The sequence below is a fragment of the Delphinus delphis genome, chromosome 2 (genome assembly GCF_949987515.2).
Source record: "Delphinus delphis chromosome 2, mDelDel1.2, whole genome shotgun sequence".
NCBI classification, from domain to species: Eukaryota; Metazoa; Chordata; class Mammalia; order Artiodactyla; family Delphinidae; genus Delphinus; species Delphinus delphis.
The window spans coordinates 74049706-74068208 of NC_082684.1; the positions used below are offsets into that span (position 1 = coordinate 74049706).

At 61.1% G+C, this 18503-nt stretch overlaps 1 protein-coding gene across 1 annotated transcript; it reads right to left on the reverse strand.

Moving 5' to 3' along the window:
• Positions 1–747: 747 nt before the first annotated feature.
• On the reverse strand, positions 748–17639 carry CARMIL3 (capping protein regulator and myosin 1 linker 3). The gene is made up of 40 exons (XM_060001994.1): positions 17600–17639; positions 16071–16183; positions 15712–15762; positions 15548–15607; positions 15347–15462; positions 15045–15142; positions 14745–14815; positions 14568–14641; positions 14258–14333; positions 14089–14177; positions 13548–13642; positions 13234–13320; positions 12916–13025; positions 12713–12790; positions 12076–12152; positions 11892–11996; positions 11728–11797; positions 11206–11287; positions 10981–11077; positions 10780–10834; positions 10527–10699; positions 10216–10284; positions 9912–10005; positions 9725–9823; positions 9163–9291; positions 8860–8973; positions 8234–8409; positions 7365–7452; positions 7086–7223; positions 6744–6807; positions 6431–6639; positions 5932–6032; positions 4978–5293; positions 4517–4645; positions 3474–3540; positions 3280–3369; positions 1720–1838; positions 1454–1628; positions 1172–1282; positions 748–1051 (listed from the first exon to the last, which is right to left on the reverse strand). Exons 1-40 carry the CDS (start codon positions 17637–17639, stop codon positions 1023–1025), a joined length of 4134 nt encoding a protein of 1377 aa, XP_059857977.1. The 3' UTR covers positions 748–1022.
• Between the last annotated feature and the right edge of the window lie 864 nt (positions 17640–18503).

Genomic DNA, 18503 nt, shown 5'->3' on the forward strand with positions numbered 1-18503 from the left:
TGGAGCACGGGCTTGGGCTTCAATAGTTGTGGCATGCGGGCTCAGTAGTTGTGGTGCACGGGCTTAGTTGCTCCGCGGCATGTGGGATCTTCCCGGACCAGGGCTCGAACCCGTGTCCCCTGCATTGGCAGGCGGATTCTTAACCACTGCGCCACCAGGGAAGTCCTTGAGCCCAGTCTTGAATGCCAAGCTGGTATTTGTTAGTACACTGATGAGAAACGATTAATTTTAATTATCGATCTTCTCCTGCTCTAGGCACTTCCGCTCACCTGCAGGCCACTCTACTGTTGAGATTTCTGACTACTGATGGTGCCCCCAGGATGACACAGTACCATTTAATTCCACCATTAGTGAGCCTGCCTGTGCATAAACATATATACACACACACACACACAGAGCACACTGCTCCCCAGTCTCTTCCTGGGACACTGGGATCTCCCCAATCCCACTGCACCTCCCCAAAGCCCAACACACACTGGTGTTGGTGCCCCCGCTGCTCCAGCCAGCCCAGCCAAGACCCTGCACATAACAGCCACCCTTCTTGGGGACTTCTGAGTCCCCTCCCATCCAGCAGCTCTCCAGCCTTTCCTACCTCTCCCCTTAGAGCTCTAGCCCCATCTCTGGGGGGCATGTTCCCCACTCTCCCCCACTGTGGGGCTTGAGGGAAGGGGAGCAGCTGGTGGGAAATGGGAGCAGAGAATGGGGAGAACAGCAGAGACTCGGGCAGGCGGTGATTTTGGTTTTTTTATTCTATACAAGTGGAGAGAGAGCCCCTGGGGACAGAGGGACAGATCTGCCCTCCCAGGTGAGGAGACACCGCCCACGCCCCAGGTCTGCAGAGCAAGCAGAACCTCTCTCTCCAGGCTGCTCCCTCCCTTCCTGACCCCCAGGCCTCATCCTGCTGTACTGCGTCCGTGGGACAGGGGCTGGCAGAAGGGCCTGGAGGTGCGGGGATGGGTGGGGGTCTGAGTCCTTGTGAGGCACATGTCGAGAGGAGGGCTGGGGGGGTGCTGCAGCGGCTGTCACCCTGTTCCTGGCTCGCTGGCTCCTGCTGGGGGAAATCCAGGGAGTCCTGTTTCCCAGGCAGGGAGAGCCAGCCACGCCGTGTGGGCGGCCTCGTCACATGGATGGGTGGGAAGGGGGACCACCCTCTAGCCTCCCCCTCTGGCACCTGTGGGGTCAGGGGGCTGTCTTCTATCAGGCTCCAGCTTGTCACAGGACTGTGCCCGCCGTGTCCTCTTGGGCTTCAGGGGGGCAGTCCGGCGGCCCGGATCTGGGGGCCCTGAAATGACAGTCAAGGCAGGCCTGGCCCATGAGTGGGGCTCACAGGCTGGGCACTCATCCAGGCTATGACTTCTGGCTGTCTGTCACTCATCCTGTGCCCAGGAAGGGACCCGATGTGGGCAGCAAGGCCCCAGAGGTGCCCCACACCCCCTTTAGCCAGGTGGCAGACCTTGGACCTCAGGCTCCTCTTGGTCCTGCTGGGAGCCCAGCCTCAGCCGGGGTTTGTTCATTCCTGGGGCCGCATCCCCAGTCTCAGCCTCCTCCGTGCCCCCTGGCTCCTGGGGGAGCCGGCGGCCCCTGTGCACAGCCACCGGCTTGGGGGGCCGCAGAGCTAAAGGAGGGTCCTGCAGCCGGCACAGAAGGAAGATGCTCAGTCAGTCAGTTTGTCCTTCTGCCTCCTCAAAGTGCCCTCCCCGCCGCCTTGCTGGCTCTCACCTTGGCGTTCCTGGCGGGAACCGTCCTCTCTGGGAACAGGGCCCCCTCCTTCTCCTCCTCCCCATCTTGGGATGCTGAGCTGGGGCTCTGGCAGCTGTGGTTGGGGGCGCTCTCCTCAGCTGGGGGATGGGAAGAGAGAAGAAACTGCAGGAAAAGACATTCTTGCACAGCCCTCCCTGTCCCTTGTTCCTGTGAAGCCCTGGAGGCCAGGACCTTCCCCTCCAAGCCCACTTGCTCCCATGTCTCTGCCTCGGATGTCCCCTTCTGCTCTCATGGTCCCCAGGATCCTCCTGAGCCTGTCACCTCTGCAGGGGGCTCTGGCTGACCCTCTTGAAGAGCAGGGACAGAGCCAGGGCCCGCGGCCTGCCGGTTCCGCAGGCATGGCTGCCCATCCAGGGCTGCAGTGCCCCGGCGCCCTGCCAAGGCTGCAACCTGGCGCTCCTAGAACTCTCCGCCAGTCTGATTTAGATGGTGAGTCTGGAGGAGAGGTGCCTGGCACCCTCACCATTCCCCCTACCCTGCCTCCGTGGCTTTAGGCACCCTGGACCCCAGGATGTGCCACGTGTTTGGGGTTGTCCGTGCGTGTATCTGTGAGGTGCGGGTGAGGAAGCCCAGGAAGGTGCCGGCGGTTAGGGTGTGTGCAGGGAGCACCCGACAATCACCGTCTCCTAAATGAAGGATGGAGCCCCTCTTCCGGTGTCTTAGCTAGTCTGTGTGGGGGATGGGATCATCAGCGAAGAGGACCCCGGCGCTGGGTAGGCCTTGGAGGACGGGGCAGGAGCTCAGGCACTGCCAAGCCTCGGGCCAGCCTGGCTCCGCACCGCGCCCTTATGCCCTAGCCCTGGGGTGGGAGTGGAGGACGGAAGGGAGTGTCAACCTCTCCAGGGAGATTTGTCCCTGTCACTGTTGTTGGAGGGTCACCTTCCAGACCTGGGGGAACTGAGGCTGATGCCAAGCTGACTGGCTTTCCTTTAGCTACTCCCTAAGTGAAAGGTGCTCTGAACCCAGCAGAAGGGAGGTGTCATACTATGATTCCCCCGTCCTTTTTCTGGAAGGTGAATAACCTGTCAACACTGTGGGTGGTGACTGAGCCAGCACTTAACACCCAGGGTGTCTGACCTCCGAGGCAGGGGGCTCTTGCCCCTGCTCTGGGGTACCTTTCTGCGTGAGCGGAGGATGGCCTGGTGAACTATTTTGGGGGGAGACTGGAGTGTTGGAGGTGGGCCTGGTATGGCTGGTACTGCCCACCCTTTCCCCAGCTGGGGTGCAGAGAGAGAGTCCTTCTTTACAGAGGGTGCCGTTCTGCTGATGGCCCCCGCTCTAGAGAATTCCCCGAACCGCCCACGAAGTGTTGTTCCTTGTAGGCTAAGCCTGGCAAAGCCACTTCTGTTCTGTGGGACCTTTCTTTGGATTGGGTTGTTTCTTTTGGATGTAGTTTTGTAGCTATACTGAAGCATTTGCACAGTGTTGACATTTTACTGCTCCCCCTTAGTTGGCTTCTGTCTCTTTGGACATAACCCGGGCCTTCAGAGCTGCTGCCAGAGAAGAGGCTTTCCATACCTATGTGCCACGTGGCCTCTGCTCGGCGCATGGCACTGAAGCTCGGCTTGGTGCTTTGGGGTGGTGGTGGGGGCTTCCAGGCTCCAGGCCCTGGAGTGGAGGGAGGGGATGGGAAAGGGGAAAGGGGAAAAGGCATGTTAGCAGGGGCCCTGAGAGACGGGGCAAAGGAAGGACGTGAGGGCGATCATTCTCACCTGCATCGTCCGAGGAGCGCCGTTTCTGCCAAGGCTGGACGCTGCCCTCCAGGTCTGGGCCTGGGCCCTGAAAGGACAGCTGAGTCAGGTCATTAAAAAAGTCCCTTCTGCGTGGGGACTGCAGTTAGCAAGGGGCTTCTGCTCTAGCATCTCATTAGTCCCTAGACATTCGGACTGTTTTCCCCAAAGAGTGGCACTCATACCACCCCTAGGGGCATAAGAAATGGTTTACACGAATGAACATACGGTTATTTTAATATGTGTTTATTTTATGTGTAGTAGAAAAAAACATGACTAGTACAACAAGCCTGTGATTCTAAAGATGAGAATGCTTAGGTCCAGACTGAGTTTAAAAAGGTGAGTTGAGGGATTTCCTGCCGGCTCAGTGGTTAAGAATCCCCCTGCCAATGCAGGGGACACAGGTTTGAGTTCTGGTCCGGGAAGATCCCACATGCCGCAGAGCAACTAAACCCGTGCGCCACAACTACTAAGCCTGCGCTCTAGAGCCCACGAGCCACAACTACTGAAGCCCATGCGCCTAGGACCCGTGCTCCGCGAAAAGAGAAGCCACCGCAATGAGAAGCCCGCACACCGCAACGAAGAGTAGCCCCTGCTCGCCGCAGCTAGAGAAAGCCCGCGCGCAGCAATGAAGACCCAACGCAGCTATAAATAAGTAAGTAAATAAATAAATAAATTTATCTTCAAAAAAAGGTGAGTTGATTTAAATAAAAATATTATGTAAATAATGCCGTGGTATGTGGAGAAGGTGAAAAGCAGTCATAAAAGTGGTAATCAAATCAAAATTTGGGAAACAGCTCTAGAGGTAAGTATTTTTAGGGCCACACAATTTATAAGGAAGCAGAGGCTCCAGAGTGAGTTGTCCAGGGTTGTGCGGCAAGTGTAGGGGCAGAACTGCAGCTGACACTTTCTACTCCAGAGTGTCGCTCTCTCCACTGACCTACCAACTGCAGGGCCGTGGGGAGGGGAGGGTGGTATGCAGGGACCCACGGGACCCTCAGTTCGCCTCCCCAGGTTCCGCTCACCTCTCGTTTCCCATCGAAGCTCCAACCCTTGGCTCTTCCCAACCCAGGAAGGGCGACACTGTGGACCCTTGGCTGCTGTGCTGTCCCAGGGGCCCGGCCCCCCTCCCCAGGCTCTGCCCCGTCGGTGCCCTGAAACAAGGTTTCGGGTTTAGAATCAGTTCCCGATGGAGAAGGGGCTCCACAGGCAGCAAGGGAGCAGGGGAGGCCCCCAACCCCTCAGAGCCCTCTGCCTGGGGAAGCCCTATCCAGACCCTCTGAGTCTTTCCACTGCCCTTATTTGCATGGTGGACTCCCAGCATGCGCTGCGTCACCAGGCTTAGCCCAAGGAGCCCAGGAGCGAGGAACTGGAATGACCAAGTTCCCGAGTGCTAACAATCTCCCGTTAATTGCCTAGCGTGGGGTGCGTGGATGGGCTATGTGTGGGGCAGCAAACCAGGACTCAGCACCCCTGCCTCACTTACCATCTTCTCGCGGAAGGAAGGCCCCCGGCCCCCGCCAAATGCAGGGAGGAGCCTGCTCTCCTCTTCTGGGCTCCAGCAGGGGGAGGAATTATTGCCGAGGCTGGGGGGATCTGGGCTGGGGGGGCTCTCCTGAGTCGGGGGCGGGGGCGGGGGCGGAGGGAGGAGGAGCCCGATGGTGGGGGACCCTGGCCCCCTGTCCCCCTTGAAGCTCCGGGGCCGGCGAAAGTGAAACAAGCCTCGGCGCCTCTTCTTCTGGAGTGGAGGGAGTGGCGGCTCCGAGGGGCCTGGCCGCAGGGTCCTCAGAGTCCGGGGGTAGCTGGGCAGGGTCGGGGTGGGTTAGTGACAAAGTCGTGGGGAGATACCTCGGTCAGATGCCGAGGTCATTCAGGGCCCAGGGTGGTGCTGGCGTTAGGCCAGTCCTGGCTCTCCGGAACCTCCAGCTATCCTGTCTCATCTAGTCTTTCCTGCCGTTCCATAACCCTTTCCACCTATTCTCGGGGGATGGTGTCCTCACCTTCCCTGTCACAACCCTCCAGCAGCCTCTTCCCTCCCAGGCACCCCTCCCCCCATCTCCTCTCAGCCTCTCCAAGTGACCCAGTTCCTTCTGGCGAGATGCCGGGGAGTGTGTGCAGGACAGTGACAGAACACACCCTCCAGGCCTGGTACCACTAACCGTCACCCCATTCCAGGGCCTGCTATCCCCCCAACCCCAACCCCGCTGTGGTGGTTCACTCTGGTCCCATTCTTTTCTGCTGTCATGAGGGGATTCAGAGAACATTCAGAGAACATGGGCTAAGGGCTCGGTGTGGAGGAAAGAGAACGTGGGGGAATCTCCCAGAGAGACTGGATTTGGAGCACTGCCATTGGAGAGGGCTCTCTGGGAGATGGGTGGACACGGGAGCCCTCCAGGGCCTCGGGGCCTGCTGAAATTGGGGGTGTGCCTGGGCACCACACCTGGAGCTTTCATCCATAACCCTTCGGCTGAAGAAGTCCTCCAGCCCCTCATCCAGGCGGGTGGCCGTCCCGTTCTCCTGACGGGTCCCAGGTACTGGCGCCTGCTGGGAGGAAAGTCCTGTAGGATATCCCATCTGGGTGAGGAAGCCCTCCTCCCATCCACTCAAGGCCTTCCCCTTTGGACTTGGACTTGCCTCTCCTTGGCCCCATGGAAACTTAGACCTCAGGATACCTGGGCATTTCTTAAACTTGGTGACTCTTGACTCTCTCTCACCAAAAGGAGAACTGCCACTGTCTAGCAGACAGAGATTTCCTATCTGTGACAAGGTCTAGCTCCATCCAATCCGGATAACTCCTCTTCTTCGGTTCCACGGCCTGCCTGGGCCCCTGCCGAATCCCCCAAGGCTAGTACCTCTGGCACTGGTGTCCTAGAGCTAGAATCTCTGGCTCTGGCACTGCTAAGTGGAGTTGGTCCTCCTGTGGGGCTTTAGGGACTCACGCTGGGCCGACCAGGTCCTGGAGGGGTGGTCCTGGGGGGCCGGGGCCTCCCTTGTGTTTGATGCCTTAGTTTGTAGCCATGAGTGGGCAGCTCAGATAGACCTTCCCAAGAGCCACTAGCTGTGGGCTGGCTGCTCCCGAGTCCTGAGAACCAGCCAGGGGGGATCCCCAGGCTCCCCAGCTGGCTTTCCACGTCCTGAGGGCTCCCACCTGTGGGGAGAGCAGCGTTAGAGGGACAGGGAGAAAGCAGGCTGGAGAGGCAGAGATAAAAGAAAGGGAATCAGGGCCCTCAGTGCGGAGGCTGGAAGACTCACTGATGAAGGCAGACACTGGCCGGATCTTGCGGCAGCGTTTCTGCTTTTTGATGGCCATGGTGTCCTGCAGAGACGGAGGCATACGGTGGGGCCAGGTGGCAAACGCCAGGAGCCTCGCCTGGAGCCTCCCATTCCTCATAAAGCCTTCTCTTTAGAGTCCATCCCGCTTCCCTGTCCTTAGGCGGCTGAGGCAATGGGACAAGGGAAGAGGCTGGGCGGGATCGGGGCAAGGGGATGAGACCGGCGAGGGGCAGAGAGTGGAGTCCAGGGAAGTAGAAGGGGACAGTGTTTTGCAGGGGCAGGGGCAGGACCAAGGTTAAGGAGGGGAGTGGGGGTGCTCACGATGTTGGTCCCAAGTTCATCATCTGTGGTCTCGTCACGGTCATGGTTCCGGCCTCGGCCCCGGGAGGACAGATCCTGTCCTTGGCACGGCCCCCCTGGCGGATCTGACAGTGTCTTTAGCTGGGCCAGGTGTCGGGCCTAGGGAAGGACAGGTGTGAACAGGATCCCAAGGAGGCCGCCCACCGCCCAGGACCTTGACAGGGAGGGCCGGTGGGGGAAGGTGCGGGCGATGCGGGGTGGAGGACATGTCTGGGCCTGGCTGAGGCCCAGAAGTCTTACCAGGCTCTTGTGGGAGTGGTACAGCTCCTGCAGGATCTCGTCTACTATGGAGTTGGTCAAGTAGGTGACAACTGAGAGCTTCACTTCACTGTGGGCACAGGGGCGTGGCTCAGCTCCTCCTTCCCTGCCCCTGAGCCTCTGCCCCAGCCTTCCCCAGACGCCTGAGGGGGCGGGCCAGCCGCCCCGGCTGCCCACGGAGAACACAGCTGCTGTATGAGGCACCTGGGATCCACCACCCAGCTCCACCCACAGCCCTTCCAGCCTAGGCGTGTGTGGAGGCGGAGGGTGGACGAAGACGAACTGAGGGCAAGGAGGGGCAGAGGGGCTCTGGGTCCGGCCCCTGGAGCTCCAGTGGGACAGAGCAAGGTAAACTGAGGTGTTGAGTGAATTCTGCCCGTCTCTGCTGTAAGAGCAGGAACCAGCACTTCTTGAGCTTGGCCATTTCACGGGTTTGTGTAATAATTTTCCTTCATTTTAGTGAGAGGTGGCACCCAGACTGGAATGAGAGAGAGCTCTAGGGGCCGTGAAAACTTGGGGGGATGGGCAGCGCAGTCCACGCACCCCAATTCTTTGTCCACACCTCCGAGGAGGCTGTGCTCTGTTTCTAGAGGTCAGTTCCTGGGGGGTATGTGTGTACGTGTACACATGTGTGCACTGTTCGGACTCCTAAACCCCAGCTCAGCATTTAGACTGCTAGGGCAGAGATGAGTCAGACCCTGAATAGCAAGGTTGCAGTTGGTTAAAGATTCATCCCTCGTAATGTAGATTGTGTCATTCATTATTCATTGCTGATGGCTGGGCCCCCCCAAGTCCCTAAGTGCTCCAGGCCTAGTCCAGCCCCCCCCTCCAGTCCCACCCCCGCCTCTCACTCCAGCTTGTTCTGAATGTCCTGCCCCGCCTGCTCCAGCAGCGCCCCTCGGATGAAGTTCCGGGGCACAGTGACGCGCTCAGCCACATTGCTCAGCATCTTGTTGTGCCCTTCAGCCACCCGCATGGCCACGGGGCATAACTCTTGCGTTAGGCTGACCATGGACTCCAGGATCACCTAGTACGTGGGGAAAGGAGGCCAGAGCCCCAAGGAGGGCGGGGTCAGGGCTGGCCCCACAGTGGAAGAGACTCCAGCCTGTCTATTCCAGCCCCCCGTGGGGAGACTGAGGGGCTGGCCAAGGTCACAGGGCTGGTTAGCAGCAGAGCCTTGGACACTCAGGCTTCCCCACATCCTGGTCAGTGTCCTTTGCATCCTACCACATGGACACATGGACAGGGGAGAGTCAGTCCAAGGATCAGAGTCCAGAGGGAGAGCTCAGGGTTCAGGGGCTAAGGTTGAAACGAGCAGCAAATATCTGAGGCCGGGTCTCTAGCAATGCCTTGGCACAGTGGGAGTGTAGGTGCTCTCAGCTCTGCAACTCCTTCTTGCCCACGGTAATCCTCCCGTGCTGGCCTCGGCCCGTGCTTAGGGCCTTGGTCAGCACCGGGCTCCCTCCCCAGGACTTGCCTGCAGCTCCTTGTCCACAGCCTTGGACACCTCGCTGGCTACTGACTCCAGCCTCTGCCTCACGGGTCCGTCGTTGGCCAGCATGTGGCCCAGCTCATAGAGGCTGGGAAACAGCTGGGGAAGAAAGAGGCTCTGATCAGTAGGTCACAGTCTGGCCTCGCTGGGTCCCCGGCCTAGGAGGCCATGAAAACTTGGGGGGACAGGCAGTGCTGTCCATGGGCGCTCCTGGGCCTGGACACTCCTGGGCTGGCCTTCTTGGGCTCTCTAGACCGTCAGGGGAGGGCGGGGCTGCGGAGGGCTCACCGCCCGGGAGTTCTTGGCATCCTTGATGAGATCCCGAGCATAGAGCAGCTCATCCTGCACGGGCTCCAGGGGGCACAGCCTCAGCGCCCGAACCTCCTCTTGCACCCGTCCGCACAGCCGCTGCAGCATCTGCATCACAGGCGGCAGGAGTGTCAGGGGGACTCCTGCATCTCCACCTTCCCAGGCGGGCCCCCAGGCGCCCCATTTCTGGGCCCCCTTGGGCAGTGCTACTGGTGCTGGCACCGACAGGGGTAAGGGTGATGTCTCCCGATGGCCTGTTCCCTCTTCTTCTTGGGATGCCCTCTTGAACACTCAGTGGAGCTCCCACAGTCCTGGGACCCCTTGTCTGGGACCCCCGCTGTTTGCACACATGTTCTCTCATGTTTGGGGCCCACGTTCTGCACGTCCTGTCTTTTTGCTCTCCCACATGCTCAATCCACTTATGGGCACCACACGATGCCTCTCTCATGACCCCTCCCGCCCCGACCTGCGCTCCATCACATCAGCCCTGTGCCCTGCATGCCCCACGTGTGCCCCCTGTGTCTCGGAGGGAAACGTTTACTTGCTCGGCGCTGCTGGTCACCAGGCCCTGCTGCAGCCTGAAAGCCTGTTCCTGCGGGCACGTCTGAGAATGGTTGTTCCTCACCAAGTACCACTGGATCTGGAGGTGATGATGGGTGGGTGGGGTGAGGGCCAGGGGATGTGGGCGGGCCCCTGCCCCTCAGGTTCCACCCTGCTCAGGCCGCCACCTTCTGCCAGACGTCCTCGGTACGCTCAGGGGCACTGCGGTAGGCTTGAGAGATGTCGCTCACGGGGAAGGACATGAAGCGCAGCGTACGGTTGCTGTGGGACAGAGTGGCTCAGCTGGGTGGGACAGAACCTCCTGCTCCCCAGACCCCACCTCTTGCTGACCATTTCCCTCTTCTGTGGTCCTTCCTAACACTTCTATGCAAGTAGGTCAGGTGGACTGGGGTGGGGCTGGTGTAGTTCAGGCCTGGTCCAGGTACAGGGAAGCTGGGGGCTAGCATCAGGGCAGGGCCCTGGTCTACTCACCTCTCCAGGGCCCTTGCAATGTCCAGAAAGCCTAGGGCAGACGTATTGTTCCGATCCCATAGGATAGTTCTGGGGAAAGGGTGAGCATTAGCGTATTACCCCTCCCTCGGGGTCTCTCTTAGGGGGAGGGGACACATCCCCCTCGGGAGCCTTCCCTCTTTTCCTGGGTAATGAGGCTGACTCAGAGATGGTCCTGGGACTAAGGGTCTCCTGGAAGCTGGGGTACAGAGCAGCGAGGCAGCAGGGAGGGCATGTATGTGCGTGGGGGAGGGCTAGGGCTCCAGGTGAGAGGGTCCAGGTGTGGGCCCCACCTGAGGGAGGAGTTTATCTGCAGGGCCTTAGACAGCATCTTGGCCCCGATGTCCTCCATGCCATTGCCGCTCAGATCCACCTTCGCCAGGCAGGTGTTGCTGCCCAGGGCGTTGATGAGGATGCTGGTGCGAAGCTTCAGCCGGGAGTCTGCCACTGACAGTGACTGCAAGGACTGTGTGGGCAAGTCGGGGGTTTGGCCCAGTCCCTGCAGCCCCTGTCACTGCAGGTCCCCTCCCAGGCCCAGGCACTCACACAGTCCTCTTCCTGGATTAGCTGCACCAGCTTGTGGAGGATCTCCTCCAGGGTCCTGCGGGGAGTCGGGGCTCAGAGTAGGAGGGGAGGGTGCTGGGGTCATGTTAGTGGAGCAGTGGAGGGGCGGTCAAGGGGAACACTGAGCCACAAGGATAGGTGATGATGGAGTGAGGGTCTGTGGGTATAGGCAGGGGCCCTCACTTGGCCTTGACGTTGAAGTTCTTGCCCAGGAACAGGTGCTTGAGGGACTTGTTCTTGCCCAGTGCGGGCACCAGTGTCAGGAGGTCCGAGTCGAACCCTGGCCAGTAGATGGGAGAGGCCTGGCCTTGAGGCCCGAAGCTCACTGGAGTCTCCTTAGGGCTTCTCCCCCGTGCTCTAGGCCCCTGTCCGCACCTGGCCCCCAGGAAGGGAAGCGCCCCCACTCACCATTGTCTGACAGGTCCAGGCTGCCCACACAGGTGACAGCCCACAGCTGCTCCTGCAAAGCCTGGGCTCCAGCTGAGCGGAGCTGCAGGGACAGGGTGTGGGTGGAAGACAGGGCACCTTTAATGCTTAGAGATAAGAGGCGTCATGCCAGGATTCAAGGTCAGACCAGGTCTTCTCGGGTGTGAAATCTGGAGGCCCCTGCTCTATACCAGATCCTTCCCTAGGGCTCTCTCCCCTCCCTTCAGCCAGAAAAATGTCCAGGCTGCTGCTCTGGAGACAGCTCGCTCCTGCCATCTGGTGGGAAAGCCTGGTATCTCCCACCCCAAAGCGGTCAGCGAGGAGATCTGGAGACTGAAAATGACCTCTAGAAAGAGGGCCGCAGACCACAGACGGAGAGGGGAAAGTGGGGGTGAGGTCAGGGCGGGGGCGGGTCGCTGAGGGGTAGCGCGGAGGCAGGACGGAGCCAGAGCTTAACTTAGGGAAATGAACGGTGGGGTGATGGGTGGGGGACTGAGGGCTCACCTCACAGCTGCTGAGGTCCAGGTGCAGATCACTGAGGTGACTGTTGAGGGAGAGGCCCTGGAGCAGCGCCCTGTGGGAGGAAGGTCAGCAGGCCCGCCTTTACCCCTCACCCCCTTCTCCCAGGGTTCCCCCTCGGACGCCCCCCAACCCTGCACCCACCCGACCTGAGGGCCTCCAGGGGCAGCCTCGTGGCCGACAGGTTGATGTGGCTCAGGGTGTAGGTGCTGCTGAAGAACTGCTTGAAGGCAGGCGGGGCCTCCCGACCCTTCCTGCGGAGATGCCTGGGGTCAGCAAGGGAGGGGGTGCCCACGACTTGCCCCGCCCCTCCCTGCACCCCTGTGCTCCCACCTGTGGGAGCAGCTGTTGCGCGCCAGGTTGAGGTAGGTGAGGTGGGAGCAGCAGCCGTGGAGCAGGGCGCCCAGAAGCTGTGGGGTGGAGACAGGGTGCGTCTCACCGGGCTGGGAGGGCTTCTGGGAGGGGCGACGAGGACTCCCTCCTCCCCCCCAACCAAGGTCCTGGCGCTTCGTCCTCTGCGGTCAGTCTGTGAGGGCCCCGCTGCGCCTGCCTACTTAGCCTCTTCAAGCCTCAGTTTCCCCTCTGTGGAAAGTGGGTCAACTCCCACCTGCCTGGCCCCCAGGGGGTGAGAGGCTCATAGGCAGTGGATGTGTAAAGCCAGGGTGCCCACAAGCTCATAAGGTGCCTGGTTCAAGTTAGGGAAGGAGTCCTTTCCTCCGGTGGACTCAGCGCTACGCTGGGGCTCACGGCTGAGGAACAGATCCGGGCTGGCTTTCAGGCACAGCCAGCACAGCCTTGGCGGCGCACGGATAAAATGCTGCACAGGTGTGAGCTTTGGCGTTGATTTGTAATTCAGCTGAACCTGAAGCCATCCTGCCAGCTCTGCCCACCTCTGTACTCAAGGAGGGGGTGACCCACCCCAGCCTCCCCGGATCACCACAGGCTGGCTGCCCCGTCACCAGCCCCTCACCAAGTCGATGGCGCAGTCAGTCCCCGCCAGGTCCAGGTGCACCAGGGCATTGGGCTGGGCCAGGAAACTGTAGAGGGCCTGGGAAGGAAGGACAGAGGGGTTGCAAGTGAAGGGGTGACAGAACCCCTCCCCTCCCCAGGACCTCAGGCCCTGAAACCCGAGTGGGCCTCTGCAGGGGCTTGAGGCTATATTCGTGGACTCACGTTGGCCTCATCTGTGGCGAGCAGCCCAGGGTTCTTGCTCAGGTCCAGGTATTGAAGGGAGCTGGCAAAGGCTGGGTTGGCCCCGAAGGTCTGGCCCAGCGCCTGGAGCCCTGAGCACAGCGGGCACTGGGCTGGGTTGGCCACCCCCATGAACTCTTCCCCTTGCATACAACTCTTCCCCACTCTCCAAATGTGGCTCCTTTCCCTTCTTTGATCCCTGGGATGCCGTGTGAGTGTATGGGTACACCTCTGGGACTCGACACCCAGGCAGTGCTGGGGGAGGGTCAGAGTCAGAGGTCGGGGTCCCGGGGCAGGTACCTCGAGGCGAAATGGCAGTCTTGGCCAGGCACAGTTTGGTGAGGCCAGTGGGGAAGCAGAGGAGCTGCTGGCTCAGGCTGAGGAAACCTGGGGAGTGGAGAGAGAAAGGGGCCCACTGAGAGATGGGCAGTGGGGGCAGGTGGTGCAGAGCCAGACTGGGCGCTTGAGTGGGGTATGGGCCTGGGGTCAAGGATGGCATATTGGGGCAGGGGCTGGCATCAGGTCGGAGAGCCCCTGTTCAGACCGGGTTGGGCTCTGGGCTGGGATAGGGGTCTGCGTTGTGATGGGGGGTAGGATTCAGGGCTGGGGCTCACCCTTGTCCTCGATGGGGTTGTGGGACAGAGTGAGGGCATGCAGCACACAGCTCCCGTTCTCCCCAAATACCCCGGCCAGCTTCTGGACAAAGTCCCTTCAGGGAAGGGGAGGAAGGATGTGTTTGTCCCAGGCCCTGGGCTTCCCCTCCTCCTCCACCTGCCTGCCTGGCTGGGGCTGCAACGTTTGGAGGCCCCCGCAGGTGGGGAGCAGCTCGGGGCCTGCCAGGGAGCTTGCCGTCACTCCGGAATACCTGGGAAGTTGTGCTGAGACAAAGCCCAGCTTTGGGGCCTCGAGACTGGAGCAGCGCACTCTGCTCGGTGGCTGACGGCAGAAGGGGACGGGGCATGGAGGTACGGGGGAAGGCTGTGGAGCTGGGGGTCAGGAGGCTTAGGCTGGCTTGCTCTGTGCCCTCTTTGGGCCTCTTCTGTACGGTGAGGAGCTGGATGAGATGGTGCAGAGGCCCGTATCATGCTCTGAGGTTCTGGGGCCCTAAGACTACATCAAGGGGGTACCACTGCCCAAGGAGGAGGCTGGCCTCACGTCTTAAGCCCGGCGTTGTCCAGCACCAGCTCTTCGAGGCTCCCCGACTTGCTCAGGGTGTGTAGCACCTGTTCTAGCACTTCAGAGCCCTGAGGACAGAGGGGGTCATGTGACCAGGAGCCAGAGAGGGCAGTACTCTCCCCTCCCCACTGCCCCTCCTAGACCCTACCAGCCGCAGGTCCTTGCAGTAGAGTTTGGTAAACCATTGGTTGTAGGCCAGGGCTGCCACCATTAGGGCCAAGTCTCTGTGGGGAGATTGAGGGCGGCAGAAAGGTGGTGAGCAGGTGGCTAGGGCCGGGAGGAAGAGACTAGGGCTGGGGTGGTTGGGCTGGGGAAAGCCTAGATGGGTGGAAGGCAGGGGGGGTGGGGGCTGGGAGACACAGCCTGGGCTGTGGGTAGGACCAGAAGGGAGAGCCTAGAAGGGCCAGGGCTGGGCTGGGGCTGGAATGGGGGCTTGAGTCTCTACCCCATCTGCTTACCGGCTCTCCAAGTGGCTGAAATCCAAAAGATTGAACTCCCGGTTATCCTCGGCATGATAGATGGTGTCCACATCCTTGGAGAGGTGGAACTGGCTCACACCTGCTTCCCTCCTCCTCCTCCTCTGCCCCCTCCCTCTGGGTCCCACCTGCCCGCCTGCCGGTCCTGGCCCAACGCACCCATTGCACCTCCTCACGGCAGTGCAGCCCATTGTAGTCGCACAGGGCGGCGTAGGTCTCGGAGAAGCCACCTGTGGGGCAGGAGATGGGCTGGCTCCTTGAGCGGTAAGGGGGTGGGGAACAGGCTTGGAGTTCAAGGAAAGGTCAAGGTCACTTTATGCACCAGTGTCCTGGGTTCATGAACCTCTGAGGTCTGGGAGCCGTGGAGTCTCAGGGCAGGCAAAGGCCCGTACACAGAGGACTCTGAGCAAGGGGCAGGGTGGTGTAGGCCCCACTTTCCTCAAGTCTGCCCCTGCTCACCGCAGACGCTGTGAGTGGTGGACGTGGAAGTCTCAGAGTTGGGGGACGTGTCTCGGGGCCCTTCTGGGGTATCTGCATTTCCACGCCGGATTAGACTCCTGGAAAATGAACAAATCCATCCCAAGATGGGTGGAAAGAGGCTCTCAATTCTTACCCTGTTATAGCTTCTGGATCCCCAGGAAAAGCAGGAATAGGGACACAAGAGCTCTTCGCCTTGATGTCTCGGGGGCCCAGGGGAAGGAGGGAGGGAGGAAGGAGGTCTCCTTGTCTGACCCCTGAGAGACTCCTCCTCTGCCACTCACCCAGGGCCAGGGCAGACCTTGGAGAGGGCAGAGCTCACATGTCGCGTCACCTGGTCCACACTCTCGGCCGATGGCAGCCGCATGCTCACCATGCCACGCTCTGTCTCCACTAGGATCTGGGGGAGAGGAAGCAGCAGGGCCTCAGGTGTGGGCTCCCTCCTCCCGCTGGCCCAGGAGTGGGGCCCGAGCCCTGGTGCTCACCTGGTTCTGACTGAGCGTGTTGAAGGCGCGGATCTCCAGGACATTGAAGGAGCTCTCCACCTGGGGGGAGGGGACACGGGGATGCACAGCTCATGGTCAGGGCCTGGCTGCCGGGCTCAGAGGGGAGCACGCCAGGTGCTCTCCGGCTCATCGGCCCAACTCACCTTGGCTGGGACTTTAAGGGGGAAAATGTGGAGGCGCCAGGAGGTCAGGGCCTTCAGAGAGGGGAAAAGAACGTCAGCAGCAAACGGCAGCTTCCTGGGCCCTAGTCACCCTGCCCTCTGTTAGCCCCCTCAGCCTGTGTGCACCCCCTGCCAGCTGACCCTCTGCTCTGGAAGTCCCCCCTCTCTCACATGCCCCACCCTAGGCTCCTAGACATCCACCCCGTCCAGGCTCCCCCTGCCCCCAGGCTATGTCTTCTCAGCTCTCCCTCCACCTCTGTCTCCCCTGTCCCCCCAGGCTCCTTGCCCTCACCAGCCCAGGTGCTCTTGACCCCCCCCCTCCCCCGGCCCAGTGTCCTCACCAGCACTCGGTCCTCGAACTTCTTGGGCTTCGTCTCCAGCTTGACACGATGTTGTTGGAGCACAGCCGCTTGGCTCAGGGACCTCCGGATGCTGTCTGCAGGTGGGTGGTGGGCTGCTCAGAGCTCCCCTGACCCTGGCCGCCCCCGCAAACCCGAGGCTCTCCAGGGGCAGGGGCAGAGGAGAGGAGAGAGAATCAGAGAGAGACCGAGAAGGACAGGGACCGAGACCTTTCCTTCTTGGGTGACTTTTCTCTTTCTATTAGAAAGGCAGTGGGGTGTGGAGAAAACTCTGGCTCCTGACGTTCCTGAGTCGGGGGACAGTAGCTGAGTGACACTGTGAAGGATTTTTCCAACCCGTGCACTCCAGCAGCTGTCAACACATACAGAGTGAGTCAGTGTGTAGGGGTGTGGAGGATATCCCTTCGGCTGCATTCTAGGTGGTCTGGGTGTGAGTGTCTACCTTTTACTACGCATGTAAAGAAGATGCCAGGGAGCCCGTGTGTGGCCTTGGTGGGGATGGGTAAGTGTGAATGAGTATGCTGTGTCTGCAGTTGTGAAAGGGGCACAGAGCCAGCCAGCTCTGGTGTGGGTGGGAGCTGCGGGGTAGGAAGGAGTTAGTGTTTAAATGAGTTCCATACCCATCTGCTGGCAGAATCATCCAGATATCCCAGTGTGTGTGCGTGTGCGTGCGTGTGTGTGCGGCTTCTGTAAAGATGTGTGTACACACATCTCATGATTGTGTTTGTGTGCCTGTGGAGCTGTGGGAAATCGCCACGGGGCAGCGTGCCTCTGAGTATCCTTGAGCGTCCTGGTCTCTGCGTGGGCAAGCCTGTGCTCCTGCCTCTGGGGGTCAGGGTTGGCAGTGCTCGGGGGTCGGGCCTTGGTTTGGTCTGAGTCTGAGAACCAGGCAAACAGGAGAGGCCGTGAGGTGTGGGTGTGGGGTAGAGAGAAGGGGGCAGGCTGGGTTGCGGGCTGTGGTAGATAAGCTTCAGTAGACCCTGCTCCTGGTTTTAGTTCCAGTCCAGGCCCTTTTCCCTGACTCCCTTCTTTGCCCCACTGGCCGGGGCGCTAGGGGGCCTCTGGAGCCAGTTCCGGGGCCGGGCCCAGAGGAGGGAGGGTGTTGAGGCCAGAGGAGGTCAGGACCTGGGGCAGCTCCCATCACCCGGCAGGGCTGGCCTGGCCCCGCCCGGCGGGGAAACGGGGATTCTCCGGAGGGGACACTGGATGCTTCGCCGAGGGATGGGCCAGAATCGCTGAGAGTCGGCCCCAGGGAGCGTGAAGGGACTGCACCTGTCACTGAAGATCAGGACGGGCGGCTCTGGGACACGTAGGTCCTGACGGGGTGAGGCGAGGGGCAGCGGAGGATGCTCTGGGACAGCGATGCCCCGAGCTGGGATGCAGGGGCAGGGAGCTGCCTTGGAACCGGATGCATGAGGGGCGGAAGGCACCGGGGTGTACCGCGGGGAGGAACGCACTGGGTCTGGGAGGCTCCCGGACGGGGCGTCCCGGAGACCACCGCAGCCTCGTACCTTGCAGCTCGCGGGTGAGCTCCGCGCTGGACTTGGCCATGGCGGCCGTTGCTGCCGCTGTTGCTGCAGAGGAGCCGCCGTCGCCACCGCCGGGGAGACGCGGCACATGCTAGACCCGGCTCCGGCAGGGCCCCGGCGCTGAGCGCTGCAGCAGCCGCTGAGCCCGCTCCTGTGAGGGGCGGCTGCGCGAGCGCTACTCCCCCCGCCTCGGAGCGCTGGGTCTCCCGCCCCGCCCGGAGAGGTGCCAGACTGAGCATGCGCGCCGCGCCTCCGAGCCGCGTGAGACCCTGAGAGCGCTCGCGCCCACCCCTCCCGCCGGCTCTAGCGTGCTACGCCCTGTGCGTGTCGCCTGCAGCCCGGGCCATCTCCCGGAAGGGGGGCAGCGTCCCCAATTTCCGCGTCACTCACTCCTCGGGCACCGTGAGCAGACCCCACTTCTTTTGTTCGTAGGCCTGGGTACCCCTCGCCGGGTCATCTTTGCAAGGCTCCTCCCTTTTCACTGCTTGCTCGGGACCCGTCCAGCGCGTCCTCGCTGACCCTCGAAGGAAGAAACTCTAGGCCGAGGGCGATGCCGGCAGAGGACATGGTTGAATGTGGGGGACTTCGTCCTTCGTTTTCCGCTTGCCCAGCCTCGGGGATCCCTGCGGTGTTCTTGGCACCATCCCCGCGGGTGTGAGGCTGAGAGCAGCACCTGGGAATTCCCGTGCCACTTCCTCCCAGCTGGCAGCTCTGCAAACACCTCCACACCCAGCATTACGCTCAGGTCCTGGAGGCAGGGAGGAGGGGTAGGAGGATCCAGACTCAGTATCTGGGGGGATCTTAGGGGAATCCAGTCCACTCACATTTATGCTCTCTGCTCGGCTACCACACCTATGCACCCTACACTGAAAAACGAACACACTGA

Coding starts and splice junctions, on each gene's coding strand:
- CARMIL3 (XM_060001994.1), bottom strand. CDS start 17,639: ATGGCCAAGTCCAGCGCGGAGCTCACCCGCGAGCTGCAAG. Junction 14,334..14,567: donor TTCAGCCACTTGGAGAGCCG/GTAAGCAGATGG, acceptor ATCTCCCCACAG/AGACTTGGCCCTAATGGTGG. Junction 9,292..9,724: donor TGACCAGCAGCGCCGAGCAA/GTAAACGTTTCC, acceptor CCTGTGATGCAG/ATGCTGCAGCGGCTGTGCGG.